We start from the raw sequence: 15899 nt of genomic DNA, 5'->3' as shown, positions 1-15899 counted from the left end.
AACAAGAAAAAATAGAGTAGGGTGCATACTTTCTTGAAGGTTGATGCTGCCATTCTTTTCATCTTGTGTGTACGTATAAGCGTCTATTAGTTAATGGCGTTATTTATAACAACGACCGTCAATCGCTTTCCGTTGTTCTATTTTTATTTTTCGTCGGAGTTTATGCAATCGAGTCAAGCTTACAGTTCTGCATTGCAGCCATCATTATAATAAATATTGATGCTCCATAGCGTGCCGACATATGTATACTAACAGGAAGGATTACTTATTCTATGTTTAGTGAAAAGGAATTAGGGACGCATAATAAGGTTAATATAGCTTATGGATAGAATTAAGTTATATGAAATTCATATATTATTTCTTTTTCTCTAAATTAGTAATTAAGGGGAGACCTTAGTTTCACCGTTGGACTGTCAAAGAGGTAACGATCGGAGGCGTTCGATGAATCAAGTCATCCACGTCAATTGGGAAGATAGATTTTTTTCGCCCAAAAACTAAAATATATTATATGACTTGTGAAACTGATAATCAATGTTTTGAAACGTAAACCCAAAGGTTACAGCTGGACACATAGAAAAGGTCTTCTCTGTCCATAAACTTCGTCCAACCAATCGCTTTCCCTTGTTCTATATTTTATAGGATTTTATGCAACAAAGTCAAGCTTGAAATTAAAGTATTTTAAATCTCACTCGTTAATCGTTATAATTAAGCAATGGTCTTAATTATCATATATATTACTCACTCTGCCAGCCTATGTGCCGGTTCTATACTTCTACTTCTATAATAGTGACTCAAATTTGAAAAGTCTTTAGATTCTCATCACATCTTGTTATCGTTAATGACTTTATTTGTTGACCATCGACATTCTTTGCTACCGTTTATGGCTTTATTTGTCAACCATCGACGTCTATCACTTAATTGTCATCATCGAAGTCTTCTCCTTGTATCTTTTGAGTCTTCAAACACCACTTATTCTAAAAAGTTAAGTTTTTAAAATAAGTATGGTGATTAATTCACATGATATTAGAGCAAAAGTGATCTTGAGTTTGAATCTGGTTCTACATTTAACCTATTTAATTAAATATTTTATAAGTTGGATCACTTCGGGAATCGAGTATGACCCATACATGAAAAAAAGTGTTAAGAAAAAGTCTTCTCTGTCCAAAAACATGGCCACTTCGGCTTTGGCAGCAACCACAAGCTGTTGGGCCGATCTTTTCGATGGAACACTTGGAAGTACACAACATTCCACTTTAAAACGACGCTCAAAACGATTGGATTGAGATTTTTTTTTATTTTTTTTAAAAAAGATTGGGTTGAGATATTAAAATTTAAGAGTGTTCATTTAGGTTCCGGTTCGGGAACTTGGGTATACCCGAACCGAAACTAGAATCGGAATCCGGGCCGGGTTAGCCTGGATTAGACCCGGGTCAGAATCTGGATGAATCCGGGTTGTAATCCCGATAACCTTTTTTTTTTTTAATGTTTTGATTTTTTTTTAATTATTAATATTATAATTATGAGGTTTGGCAGACTATTTAATTCTGTATAACATAAGGCCAAACGGTGTCATTCTGTTCTGTTACACCGAAAAAGACCCACAATTGTCATCGTTGACAAAACAGTAGCTTTTTGGTGTCTGTATGCTGCCCTCTGCAAAGCTCAAACTTTGGTCAATGTAGCACTTTAATACTTTATTGATAGGAAGAATGTTTATTATTATTGCATTTCTGCGTATTGATTTTGCTAAGATATATTAATCTCATAATTTGGAGGCTGACATCTGTTGTTTTGGGTTGTAAGAACAGGTGATTTTGTTGCAAAAATAAAAACGTCAAAACATTAAAAAAAAAGGACCGAGCCGGGAAATACTCCGACCCGGATGAACTGTCCTTTTAAAATCAAGTGAAATTACATTTCTTGGTCGGAAAAACGACACTCCAAAAGATGCTTGCTAGGAAAAAAGAAAATATTGAACCAGCACACAAAATATAATTACTATCTTTTTGAACCAGCACACAAAATATTGAACCAGAAAAGAAAGTCTTCTTGAACATGACTTTCTTGGTGCAACTTCATTCAAAAGATGGTTGTAGCTAGAGACTGCAGTTTGGGGCTTGGGCCGCGGCTAATACTTTAGAAATTATGTGCATAGTCGGCCTGGATTCTGGAAGGTTATTTAAGCTTTCAGTTGAATATATCTTTCAGTTGAATACCCATCTCAATTTATGGATTAGATGACTTAATTGAGAAGATGAAATCACCAGGATAATTTTCCATTATCACTTCAAATGCCAACACACCAAAGCTATATACATCACATTTCTCGGTTATCTTCATTGTATAAGCAAGTTCTATCAAGAAAAAAAAAAGAATGAACAAAATTTAACACTTACTCACACCTTCAATGTTATCTCAGAACAATATGCCAATGAAATATATTACCTGGTGCTATATATCCGTATGTGCCTGCAAGGGAAGTCCAATTGGATGAATCTAGCTTCAGAATCTTAGCAGTGCCGAAATCTGAAACATGGGCCACGTATTGACAATCCAACAAGATGTTGTTACTTTTGATATCCTGATGAATTATTGGTGATGAGCAATCATGGTTAATGAAAGACAAGGCATAAGCCACACCTTTGGTAATATTCAATCTCATACACCAGTCAAATTCTTTAGCATATTCTTCAATCTCCAACATTCTTGCCAAACTACCCATTTCCATATATTCGTAAACCAAAATTGAATGTCGAGCATGCAAACAGAAGCCATGAAGTTTGAAGTACTTCTATTAATGCCTTTATCTCATTTAAGAATGCCTTTTGGGATCTTTTCTCATCGTCAAGTAGTTGGTGGAGTTTCTTCACAGTCCCCATTTCACCTGATGACAATTTTGCTCGATATGTTGTTCCATATCCACCCTTCCCAATGCAATATATGTGATTGAATGCTTCAATTGCTCTTATGATCTCTTCATACATTTTTCTTCCATTGAAAGTGCTTGACACAAAAGAAGATCCTCCTTCATGCTTGTTGTTGTGTTCTAATTGGGGATGTCGATATTTCTTTCTTCTTTGCAAAATGAGAAGAATTTGGAAGAAAACAAACAAAACAAAAAGTGATCCCAAAAGAGGGAAAATGATTACGAATACTGTTTTCATGTGGCCCTTTTTTTATATATGTAATTTGCATGGGGCAGCCCTTTAACGTTATCGCACAATCCCTTGTTAGATTGCTAGGCTTCCAAGGGAGCATCTAAAAATGCTTTGCTTTTGGGAATGAGAACGTGTAACTCGTTGTAGGATACGTCAACAAGCAACAAGCCATGCATTTCTTCAAAGGTAGTTGGAATAACGCCAGAAAGATGAAGATAATGTTCCGAAATAAAGGGTTCACAGAGAGATCAAGATATGCAAGATTCGGAAAATACAAAAAAGAGAATCAATGAAGTGTACCTTGTAAGCCGGAGCTTGTAAGGTTCATTCTGACAACACTTCCAGCAGGGTTGCAAGAAATAGCCAACCAAGTGCAGGTATATGTACTGTAGTTTGAATTTGCAGAAGCATTGGGAAGAGAAGTCCATGAATGAAGGCGAGATTGGGTTTAGTTTGAAAGGGTATTTTTCCATTTGTGAAGAGCAGTAGCTTCTGCAACAGAAGCAGCATTTGATGATAAAACCACATGATGAACGAACAAGAAAAAAGAGAGTAGGGTGCATACTTTTGTGAAGGTTGATGCTGCCATTCGTTTCATCTCGTGTGTAAGTAGCGTCTATTAGTTAATGGCGTTATTTATAACAACCATCTGCACCTTATCAATCGCTTTCCGTTGTTCTACTTTTATTTTTCGTCAGACTTTATGCAATTGAGTTAAGCTTACAGTTCTGCATTGCAGGCCTCATTATAAATATTGATGCTCGATCTATAGCGTGTCGACATATGTCAACTAACAGGAATCAGGTACCAGAGGAACGAATATTACTTATATTGCCTCAATACATAATTCGGCAGCAACACAGAAAATTTTATCTGTTGAATAAGATAAGAAAAGCCTCATCATCAACGCAGTTAGTAGCAAAACTACATAGTTTATAGCTAATAAATATGATAAAATGAATGACAACAAAAGTAATAAAAGAATACCTTTGTTGCTGCTACCCGTCCCAGATTTCCTGAGATTGCAAAATGGATTTGTATACCTTTGGGCTTTGGGCTGAGCTGCTAGGGTTCGAAATTTGGGAGAAAATTATAAAGAGTCGTAATCTCAGTGAGCTTTTGAAATTAATGATCTTTAACAATATTCAGTTCTTTGCGTGGTTGATGTTCGGCCTCCTAATCAACTAGTCCAATGCCATGCAAGCCATGGAATTTGTTTGCTTTTGGAGGGCTTGCATCACGTCTGTACGTAACTTAAGGCTCTGTTTTGATCTTAGATTACCCTTGCAACAGGGAACCAATTTTTTTTGGAGTATCCTGCGATTTCATGTGCGTGTATTTCCTTTTTGACTCTCAACTTTTGATCCGTTATTCAGTAGATTTATCCATTTTGAGCCATAATTATTTCCTCTCCATCGTCATGCAAGATCATTGTTGTCATCATCCTTATCACAATTTCCTTCGTTTATTCTTCATTCCATATACTCATCATGCAGTGTAATTAAGCTAGCAACTTCCTATTTATAAGCATATATAACCTATCAATTTTTCAGTACTTGATAATCCTTAAGGTGAATTTGGTAATGTTTTAATTGGAATGTTAGTGGCTTGATCAGAATTCGAATTAAGGATCTCTGCTCTGATACAATATGAAAATATCATTTATCTTAAAAGTTTAAATTAATGAAAATAGATCAATTTAATTATTTGTATTATATTATTGACAATATTTTCATATGGTATAATGTCTTGAAATTATAATATCTCGAGCAACGTTACATTTAGAAAAGAAATATTGGTGGCTAGAATTGATTTGTTGATGTTGTAATGATCTTGTAAGGTAAAAACTATAGGAGTTAGCATTATTTGTTTAGTTACCTTATTTAGGAATGGAGCCAGAAAGTTAATTTTGAGGAAAGTACAGAAGTGTAAGATTTCTCAAATTTCCTAAAGTAGGGAAGAGACCTTCGAAATGGTTTTGGAGAAGATAAAAGTTGGTTAGAGAATTTAGGCGACCTAGTTCTTCAGGAATGGCCAGAAAGTTTATTTTGGTAGAGGTGCAAATGAGTAAGATTTCTCAAATTTTCTAAAGAAGTAGGGATGAGACCTTCTAAACAGTTTTGGAAAATAGAAAGATTGGTTACAAAATTTAGGTGACCTAGTTCTTCAAGAATGGGGCCAGAAAATGTATTTTTTCAAAGATATGGAAGGATAAGATTTCTCAAATTTCCTAACGAAGTAGGAATGTGACCTTCAAAATGGTTTTGAGCAAGATCAAGCTGGGCTAGAGAATATAGGCGAGGAATAGAGCCAAAAAGTTGATTTTGAGTGAGGCAAATATGGGTAAGATTTTTCAAATTTTCTAAAGAAGTAGGGATGGAACCAAAAAGTTTGTTTTTCCAAAGACTAAGAAATATAAGATTTCTCTAATTTCCTAAAGAAGTAGGGATGCGACCTTCTAAACGGTTTTGAGAAAGATCAAGCAAAGTTAGAGAATTTAAGCGATCTATTTCTTCAAGAATGGAGTCAAAAAGTTGATTTTGAGAGATGTCCAGATGGATAAGATTTTTCAAATTTTCTAAAGAAGTAGGGATGAGACCTTCAAAACTGTTTGTGAAAGATAAATGTTGGTTAGAGAATTTAGGCAACCTAGTTCTTCAAGAATGAAGCCATAAAGTTGATTTTCCCAAAGACTAAGAAATGTAATATGTCTCAAATTTCCTAAAGAGCCATATATAAAGGGATTTATTTCCATTCATGTGTTGCTTGATCATCCCGTATATATCCTTTAAGCATCCGATTCCTTATATTTTTATTTTAGAATTAATTCCTGATTTTTTTTTAATTTAGTAAAAACATCTATTTTGATACAATTGCAATTTGTAAAATATTTAGCATTACATGCTGCTGTAACTTACTAATTACTTTTCAAGGGAAGAGCACAAGCACCGTCCAATTTGGTTACAAGCTTACAGCCGGACACATTGAAAAGGTCTTCCCTGTCCAAGAACTTCGCCATTTTGGCTTGAATATATTATAATTTCATATAATTATCTTCAAAGTTGTAAAATAGTAGTAAAGATTATATATCCTTAACCACGACATACCATATTAAGCCATATCAATTTGTAAAATATTTTTTAATAATTCTATTTGTACATTAAACATTTCTCTAATTATATATTTATGTTTCTCCTCCTCCTCCTCCTCTTAATCCTAAAATTATTGTAATCGAAACTCTTAAAATATAATTATGCACATTTTTTCCATGCTTGTACTACTCTTCCAAGAGTAGTCCTATTCATTTCAGAACGCATCACGTTTCTGTGTTGGCTCCTCGTTCTACATTTAAATGTTGATGTAGCAGTAATTTTGGAAATTTTAAAAATGTATTTTTAAGCATCCTTATATTTTTATTTTAAAATTAATGCTTTAATTTCTTTTCTTTTTAATTTAGAAAAAACATCTCTGTGCCATTGAGAATGCCCCAACAAAAACCAACTTTTGCCACGGACGGTCCTCACCGAAAAAACCTCCTATTCGGTAGGAAAAACACATTTTCGACCAAATCCAGTCATGGCAAAAATAACTCTCCGTAAAAGTAATATTTTCCACAAATTGGACTTGTTGTCGGCAAAAATTTCTATTACTGGGGTTGTGTTCGTGGAAAAAAATATAAAGATTCGTGGGAAATTATAGTTTCAGTCAGAATTCGTGGGTAATGATAATTAATTTCGACGAGCATCTAAATTTCCGATACATTTTGATCCTGGTAAATAAGTTTTTGCTGCGAGTTGTCGTGGCCACAATGGTGAATGTCCCAACTTTTTTTCCGACGACTAGTAGTTCCCGGTAATGCCAAAATGTGTCATCTGAGTAGTGGCATTGTCTATAGATTGAATGCGCAAGAAATAACAATTTGGAAATGCCGACGGCTTGTAATGGTCGCATTTCCTATTTTTTTGTCCGAAAATTTTTTTTTTTTTCTACTGATCAAACTTGTCAGCAATGCTATAATTGTTTAGGTGCTTCTAATTGTGAAATTATAATTACTTTTATGCCTTTTCTCACTGCTTACAAACATTAGTAATTGCTACCGTAGATAATATATAATCTATTTTATTGCTATGAATATATCAATTCGGCCCCTTGATAGTAATTCCCATGCTAAAGATTAGCTTACTATGAATATCAAACTGAGATGCCATTCCAGACCAAGAGGGTACGTAGTGCTTAAACACACTTGCAAAGTAATTAGTGACATACATGGACAAACGTCATGTGGAAAAGTGGGAACTACGGCAGGGCCAAATACATTATCCATGCATTGTCTTGTTGACATGAGCATATGCCCCTAACTAAAATCCTACATATATTTTTAGTTAGACCAACCCATCTTGCTTGAAGCATTCCCTGATCATAGCTTTGAACCATTTTTTTTTTTTTTGCCTCAAGTAAGTAAAAGTATGTTTAACATCAGTTGGTCTGCTTTTTACTAAAATGGAGAGATTTTCCTTGCCATAAATATCAGCCTGACCATGAATATGCATGACATTTGCTCTATCACAATATCAGCCCCTATTGTTAAACTTCTGCGGTAGTATCTTCATTTTCAGAATTCTGCATTAAATCATACATTGGATGTTAAAAGAATGAAAATAACAGAGACCACTTCTTCTAAGCAAGTGGAGTGAAGACATTACACAACAAATGCAGATAAACTATATACCACCGAGATATATGAACTTCACCTCCCACTTCCATGGAACCTCATACAGCGGTGGGCATCCTAACAACCATCAAAATATTAACCAAAATACTAACCAAAACCCACTGCTTAGCCCCCTCTACACTTCCCAGATTGCCCAGCAAAAGATTTTCCCCAGTTTCACACAAAAAACCCCAAAATATGTTTTCAACAATGATGCCTAAGCATATCCTTGAGTCTCTCTTTGGGACTCCAACTCTGGTATTCGCATGTTCAGTTGTTTCTCATAATCTGAAAAATCTTTCCTAATAGCTACCATATCAGACATTAGTGCATCTAACTTAGTCTTGTAAATTTCAGCATTTGTTTTGTTGATTTCATTCTACTCAAAAAGACGTACAAAATCCTTGTTCTTTATAATTGAAGGAGACGGTTCGGGAATGACTGAGTGCCCCAACCCCTTGTGCATAGCCAGATGATCTATGCCCTAAAACCTCTTTGAAAATTTCTGTAGCTGCATCATCAATATCCTCTTCCAGGTCTTTCTCATTCAACTTCTCAACCATAAGATTCTGAATATGAAATACACATGCCGTTAGATTGGACGAATTGCACTTTCAGCAAAATAAATTTCAGTAACACTCACATAATTATGTTCAGTTGTAGCATTGATATATTTATCCTTCTTCCTTGACCAGTGCACCTTCTTTATAAAAAGCAGCCAAATTTGATGACGTATCACACTTCAAGTGAAAAACAAAATTTAAGTAACTCACTTATTACGAGCAAACACAGTTATAACTTCTAAGAGTTAGAGATGAATTAGAAGAATTTTACTCTCTTCTAGTAGCCTAACAAAGGACTTTCTCCCACGTGTGTTTAACCCTTTGCTTTCGCCTATTATTTCTGTTTCTTTGACACATATCCTGAAATTTCAGTATATAACCTCATATGTTATAACAAATGGCTGGTACAAGAAAATCAATTTAGACCAACATCAGAAGACCATACAAATATGAAGTCAGAAACCATAGTACATGATAACTGAAATTGTTTTACCTTGAAGGTTCCACTGGCCCACCTTTGACACAGTCATTCACATACTGGTGGGTCAAACAGCGACGTCCTACCAGATATCGCCTCAGCATGTGTTCCATATTTCGAGCATACCTTGTGTAGTTCATAGTGAAATGCATTGTACCTATCCGCAAGTGACATTAAAGAACTCCTCTCCCATAAGACTTATTCATTTCCATCTCAAAATGATAATAACATTAAAGAACTCCACATCAAAGAATTTGGCACGATAGAGCATGTCAGGATGTTGACATACAATAACTCTTTTGTTTTGGTGTCTCTGGAACCAAAAAGTCCATCTTTCCACTGTCGGGTATGCACTTAAATACAATGGAAAGAAATAACATTGGCCCTTGATGGAAAGACTGAATAAAAATCAAGTAAAAATATTTATTATTATTTCTTATTATAAACTGCAATGAAATGATCCATAAACTTCGTAGTGACACTATAATTACCAACATCCCAGTATTCATTCTCCCTCAAAATGATCAAGCTCCCCTTTCACACATAAAACATTTAAGCAACAGTTCTATTTTCCTTCCATGTTAAAAGAGTTAAAAATCTGCTCAAAATAATATTTTTTGAAGACCACCACAATAATGCATAAAACAACAACAATGAAGAAAGCATGGTAGACAACTCAAAGTAACATCACCTTCAGCCATTATCACTGAGTGTTTTAAAATAATTATAACTTCTTAACATCGAAAAGAATCGCTGCATTTTTAGGAATGATTCTCTGCTCTGTAATGGTCTTCCTCAAAGATTGCACAAGACAGAAGTATGGGAATTATCAATTGTAAGCATTCCAAAGGTACTAAAAATCCGGATGAAGATGGTTGAAATAGAGAAATTTCTGCCGAATGAGCTTACAGGTAATTTATATATTTGTGTTTATACATAATACATTAGTATTAAATGTTATTATACATTAGTATTTATACATTAATTGTTATTATACACTAATGTTACATGGTAGTAATAGTTAATAGTATGATGTTACATATACTAAAGTATTATGAGTAAATTTTGTCTATTTATATTGTAGTATAAGCATATTATTTTATAATAATTTGCTCATGGGTGGGTCTACACCCACCACTGGGGGCTCCCGCTGGGAGCTCCCGTTAGGCGATTTCAAGTTATTTTTTTATTTTTTTCATATCATTTTTAATACTTTAAAATATTTTTTAAAAAAATAAATTCATAATATTATTAAATAACACTTTCTTAATCACTAAATAAAAATTAAAGAATTAAAAAAAATGAGAGCGGTAGCATTCAGCGGGATCCCCAGCGGATCCCTAGCTTTTTCCGTTTGCAAACACAATATGCTTTGTACAATGAAGAGGTGAGATTTGACAGGGGAAGCTGCTAATGGTGTTGGGACTGACTTCCTTTTTTACTTTTTCAAATTTCTTTTTTTCTCATTTTGAAGCTCGAATATCCTTATTTGAATTCGGCTACAAAGTAAAAGCCCGTCACAAAGAAAAAGTCTTCACTGTCCAAATGATTCGCCATTTTGGCTTTGCCAGCAAGCACAAGCTATTGGGCGGATATCCTTTTTCCTTTTCAATTTTTTTTTATAATCTTTTCGATGGAACACTTGAGTACACAACATTTCACTTAGAAATGACACTCCAAAAGATTGGGCTGAGATATTAAAATTGATTGAAATTACATTTCTTGATAGGAAACACGACACTCCAAAAGATGCTTGCTAGGAAAAAAGAAAGTATAGAACCATCACAAAATATAATTACAAGCTTATTGAACAAGCACACAAAATATTGAAAGAGAAAAGAAAGTCTTCACGAACATGACTTTCTTGGTACAACTTCATTCAAAAGATGGCTCTAGCTGGAGACTGCAATTTGGGGCTTGGGCCGCTGCTAACACTTTAGAAATCATGTGCATAGTCGGCCTAGATTCTGGAATGTCATTTAAGCATTCAGTAGCAATCTCTACAACTCTTATGAGCTCGGCCTTAACATGGGGCTTTGGAAATGGAAGGCGTTGGTCCAACACATCTTTCAGTTGAATGCCCATCTCAACTGATGGATCAGATGACTTAACTGAGGAGATGAAGTCACCCGGATACTTTCCCATTATCACTTCTAATGACAACACACCAAAACTATATACATCACATTTCTCAGTTACCTTCATTGTATAAGCAAGTTCTGCCAAGGAAAAAAAAAGGAACAAAATTCAACACTTATGCACGCCTTTAATGTCATCTCAGAACAAAATGACAATGACATATGTTACCTGGTGCTATATATCCATATGTGCCGGCAAGGGAAGTCCAATTGGATGAATTTAGGTCCAAAATCTTAGCAGTACCAAAATCTGAAACATGGGCCTCACATTGAGAATCCAACAAGATATTGTTAGTTTTGATATCTCGATGAATTATTGGTGGTGAGCAATCATGGTGCATGTAAGACAAGGCATAAGCCACACCTTTGACAATATTCAATCTCTTACTCCAGTCAAATTCTTTAGCATATTCTTCAATCTCCAACATTCTTGCCAAACTACCCATTTCGAGATATTCATAAACCAAAAATGAATGTCGAGCATGCGAACAAAAGCCATGAAGTTTGACAATATTTCAATGTCGTATATCTGTTAATGCCTTTATCTCATTTAAGAATGCCTTTTGGGATCTTTTCTCATTGTCAAGTAGTTGGTGGAGTTTCTTCACAGCTACCATTTCACCTGATGACAATTTTGCTTGATATGTTGTTCCATATCCTCCCTTCCCAATGCAATATATGTCATTGAACGCCTCGGTTGCTCTTATGACCTCTTCATACATTTCTCTTCCATTGAAATTGCTTGACACAAAAAGAGATCCTCTTTCATGCTTGTCGCTTTGTTCTAAATGGGGATATCGATATTTCTTTCTTCTTTGCAAAATTAGAAGAACTAGGAAGAAAACAAACAAAACCAAAAGTGATCCCGAAACAAGGAAAATAATTTCGAACACGGCTTTCATGTGGCCCTTTTTTTATTTATGTTTGCATGAGGGCAACACTTTAATGTTACCGCACAATCCCTTGTTATCTTGCAAAGCTTCCAAGGGAGCATCTAAAAATGCATTGTTGTTGGGAATGAGGCCGTGTAATTCATTGAAGGATACATCAACATGCAACAAGCCATGCATTTCTTCAAAGGTAGTCGGAATAATGCCAGAAAGATGATTGTGAGAGAGATTGAGCACCTCCAAGCTTTGCATTTTGCTGCTTTCTGACGGTATCTCTCCAGTCAAAGAGTTATAACTTAAATCTAGTTTGGAGAGATGAAATAAGCTCATAAGCAAGATAGGAAGTTCTTCACTGAAATTGTTATGGCTTAAATTCAAGTAGTTCAATTTTGAGAAGCCGATCCCAAGATTACGAGGAAGTGACATGCACAATTTGTTCGAGGATATGTCTAGAACTTCGAGATTGGTCAATGACTCGAATTCTACAGGTATAGCACCAGAAAGATGATTTCCATTCAACCACAACTTCTCTAGAGAAGTCAACTTTCCAAGTTCCTTTGGAATTAACCCAACTATATGATTTAAAGAAAAATCAAGCACATGTAATTGAATCCAGTTTCCAATCTCGGGTGGTATGCTACCACTAATGTTGTTCCCACTCATTTTTAGAGTCCCCAATTTTAGACTCTGTCCCCAATTACTTGAGATCTTGCCATAAAAATTATTGTGGCTTAGGTCTATGATGATCAAGTTTGGATAGGAACCAAAGACTTGAGATATATCTCCAGTGAGTTGGTTTCCATACAAGAAGACTCTCTTTAAGCTCGTGCAATTTTTTAGGCTTTGGGGAACTTGACCTCTGAAACCATTGTTGGATATTGAAAAATTCTGAAGTGAACCATCATGACAAATACTTTCGGGCAAGGAGCCGGTAAATTGGTTTCCACTAAGTTGCAAACTTGTCATGTTCATGGAACCTCCAATTCCTTGTGGGATGGGACCTTGAAGATGGTTTTGGGAAAGCATAAGAATGCTTAGAGAATTCAAGAGGCCTATTTCTTCAGGAATGGAGCCAGAAAGTTTATTTTTATAGAGATTCAGAACGGTAAGATTTCTCAAATTTCCTAAAGAAGTAGGAATGAGACCTTCTAAACAGTTTTGAGAAAGATCAAGCTTGACTAGAGAATGTAGGCGACCTATTTCTTCAGGAATGGAGTCAGAAAGTTTATTTTTATATAGATTCAGAACGGTAAGATTTCTCAAATTTCCTAAAGAAGTAGGAATGGGACCTTCTAAACAGTTTTGAGAAAGATCAAGCTCGACTAGAGAATATAGGCGACCTATTTCTTTAGGAATGGAACCATAAAGTTTATTTCCCCAAAGATAAAGATGCGTAAGATTTCTCAAATTTTCTAAAGAAGTAGGGATGAGACCTTCAAAATTGTTTTGGGGAAGATAAAGGTGGGTTAGAGAATTTAGGCGACCTATTTCTTCAGGAATTGTGCCAGAAAGTTTATTTTTCCAAAGATTAATAAATGTAAGATTTCTCAAATTTCCTAAAGAAGTAGGAATGAGACCTTCTAAACAGTTTTGAGAAAGATCAAGCTTGACTAGAGAATATAGGCGACCTATTTCTTCAGGAATGGAACCATAAAGTTTATTTCCCCAAAGACGCAAATGCGTAAGATTTCTCAAATTTTCTAAAGAAGTAGGGATGAGACCTTCAAAATTGTTTTGGGGAAGATAAAGCTCGGTTAGAGAATTTAGGCGACCTATTTCTTCAGGAATTGTGCCAGAAAGTTTATTTTTCCCAAGATTAAGAAATGTAAGATTTTTCAAATTTTCTAAAGAAGTAGGAATGAGACCTTCTAAACAGTTTTGATAAAGACCAAGCTCAGCTAGAGAATTTAGGCGACCTATTTCCGATGGGATTTTTCCTGAGAATAGGTTAAAGGACAAATCAAGATAGATGAGTTTAGAGAGGTAGCCAATTTGATATGGAATGTTCCAAAATAAAGTGTTCACAGAGAGATCAAGATATGCAAGATTTGGAAAAGACAAGAAAGAAAATCCATGAAGTGTACCTTGTAAGCCGGAGCTAGTAAGGTTCATTCCGACAACACTTCCAGCAGGGTTGCAAGAAATACCAAACCAACTGCAGGGATCTGTACTGTGGTTTAAATTTGCAGAAGCATTGGGAAGCGAAGTCCATGAATGAAGGCAAGATTGGGTTTCGTTTGAAAGGGTATTTTTCCATTTGAGAAGAGCAGGAGCTTCTGCGACAGATGCAGCATTTGATAATAAAACCACATTATGAATGAACAAGAAAAAAGAGAGTAGGGTGCATACTTTCTTGAAGGTTGATGCTGCCATTCTTTTCATCTTGTGTGTACGTAGCGTCTATTAGTCTATGGCGTTATTTATAACAACCATCTGCAGCCTATCAATCGCTTTCTGTTGTTCTATTTTTATTTTTCGTCGAAGTTTATGCAACCGAGTCAAGCTTACATAATAAGGTTAATTACAACTTAGTTTCTTTTTCATATATTATTTCTTTTCTCTAAATTAGTAATTAAGGGGAGACCTAATTAGTTTCACCGTTGGACTGTCAAAGAGGTAACGATCGAAGGCGTTCGATGAATCAAGTCATCAACGTCAATTGGATTGGGAAGATAGATTTCTTTCGCCCAAAAACTAAAATATATTATATGACTTGTGAAATTGATAATCAATGTTTTTAAATGTAAACCCAAAGGTTACAGTCGGACACATAGAAAAGGTCTTCTCTGTCCAAAAACTACCCCCCAACAAATCTCTTTCCCTTGTTCTATATTTTATAGGATTTTATGCAACAGAGTCAAGCTTGAAATTAAAGTATTTTAAATCTCACTCATTATTCGTTATTAAATTAAGCAATGGTCTTTATTAGCGTATATATTACTCACTCTGCCGGCCTAGCTATGTGCCGGTTCTATACTTCTACTTCTATATATAATAGTGACTCAAATTTGAAAAGTCTTTAGATTCTCATGATCACATCTTACTATCGTTAATGACTTTATTTGTTGACCATCGACGTTCTTTGCTACCGTTTATGGCTTTATTTGTCGACCATCGAAGTCTTCTCCTTCATGTATCTTTTGAGTATGTGAAACACCGCTTCTTCTAAAAATTTAAGTTGTTAAAATAAGTAATGATTAATTTACGTGATATTAAAGTAGAAGTGATCTTGAATTTGAATCTGATTCTACATTTTAAAGGTTTGGATTCAGAGATAAGTTGAGATGATTTGTGAATAGTAGAATAAAAGTTATATTATTTATTATATTTTGTATGAAAATTTGAGAAAGTTATTTTAAAATTTGAAAAAGTTGAATTGTTTATTATATTTTGTGTGAAAATTTGATAAAATTGTAATAATGAGATGAATTGAATTGATATGAGTTTTGAATGTAAACAAGTAAATCTTTCATATGTTGGATCACTCCTCGAGGAAAAGGCACAAGAAAATTAGTGTTAGGAATATAATATAAATAATTAAATTTATCTATTCTCATAAATTTAAGATTTTGAGACAATTAATGGTTTTCCAGAATTAAATAAATATTTTATGATGAGGAAAAGGCACATGAGTACATTTTACTGCATATAATTAGGGGATCTGTCCCTCCAATTAAACTTGATACAGTTCTTTTTTTTTTATCAATTTTCTTTTAAAAAAAAATCAAAGGTTGATGTTTACTAATGTCATCATAATAAATAATAAAATTTTCTTTTGGGACTGCATTAATTTTTTTTAATCAAATTTACATTATAAAGAATAATATTTAATTATTTATCTAAATTTTCGGGGTTTACTACCTGGCCTGTCTATGATCAGTTTGCAAAGAGAAAATATACGTGCAATTGTGAATTATACAACCGTCGCATAATCATTTTGAAAGAAGTAAATAAAATATGA

General features: G+C 34.5%; 1 protein-coding gene and 1 pseudogene across 1 annotated transcript; both read right to left on the bottom strand.

Annotated features, from left to right (window-relative positions):
* Nucleotides 1-2226: 2226 nt before the first annotated feature.
* On the bottom strand, nt 2227-2728 carry LOC109013585 (MDIS1-interacting receptor like kinase 2-like). The gene is made up of 2 exons (XM_018995729.2): nt 2446-2728; nt 2227-2354 (listed from the first exon to the last, which is right to left on the bottom strand). Exons 1-2 carry the CDS (start codon nt 2726-2728, stop codon nt 2227-2229), a joined length of 411 nt encoding a protein of 136 aa, XP_018851274.2.
* Nucleotides 2729-10785: 8057 nt separating this feature from the next.
* On the bottom strand, nt 10786-12601 carry LOC109013584 (annotated as a pseudogene).
* Nucleotides 12602-15899: the final 3298 nt, after the last annotated feature.

This window comes from Juglans regia, chromosome 4, assembly GCF_001411555.2.
Source record: "Juglans regia cultivar Chandler chromosome 4, Walnut 2.0, whole genome shotgun sequence".
In the NCBI taxonomy this organism is placed as follows: Eukaryota; Viridiplantae; Streptophyta; class Magnoliopsida; order Fagales; family Juglandaceae; genus Juglans; species Juglans regia.
This window is presented reverse-complemented; position numbering and strand designations above follow the sequence as displayed.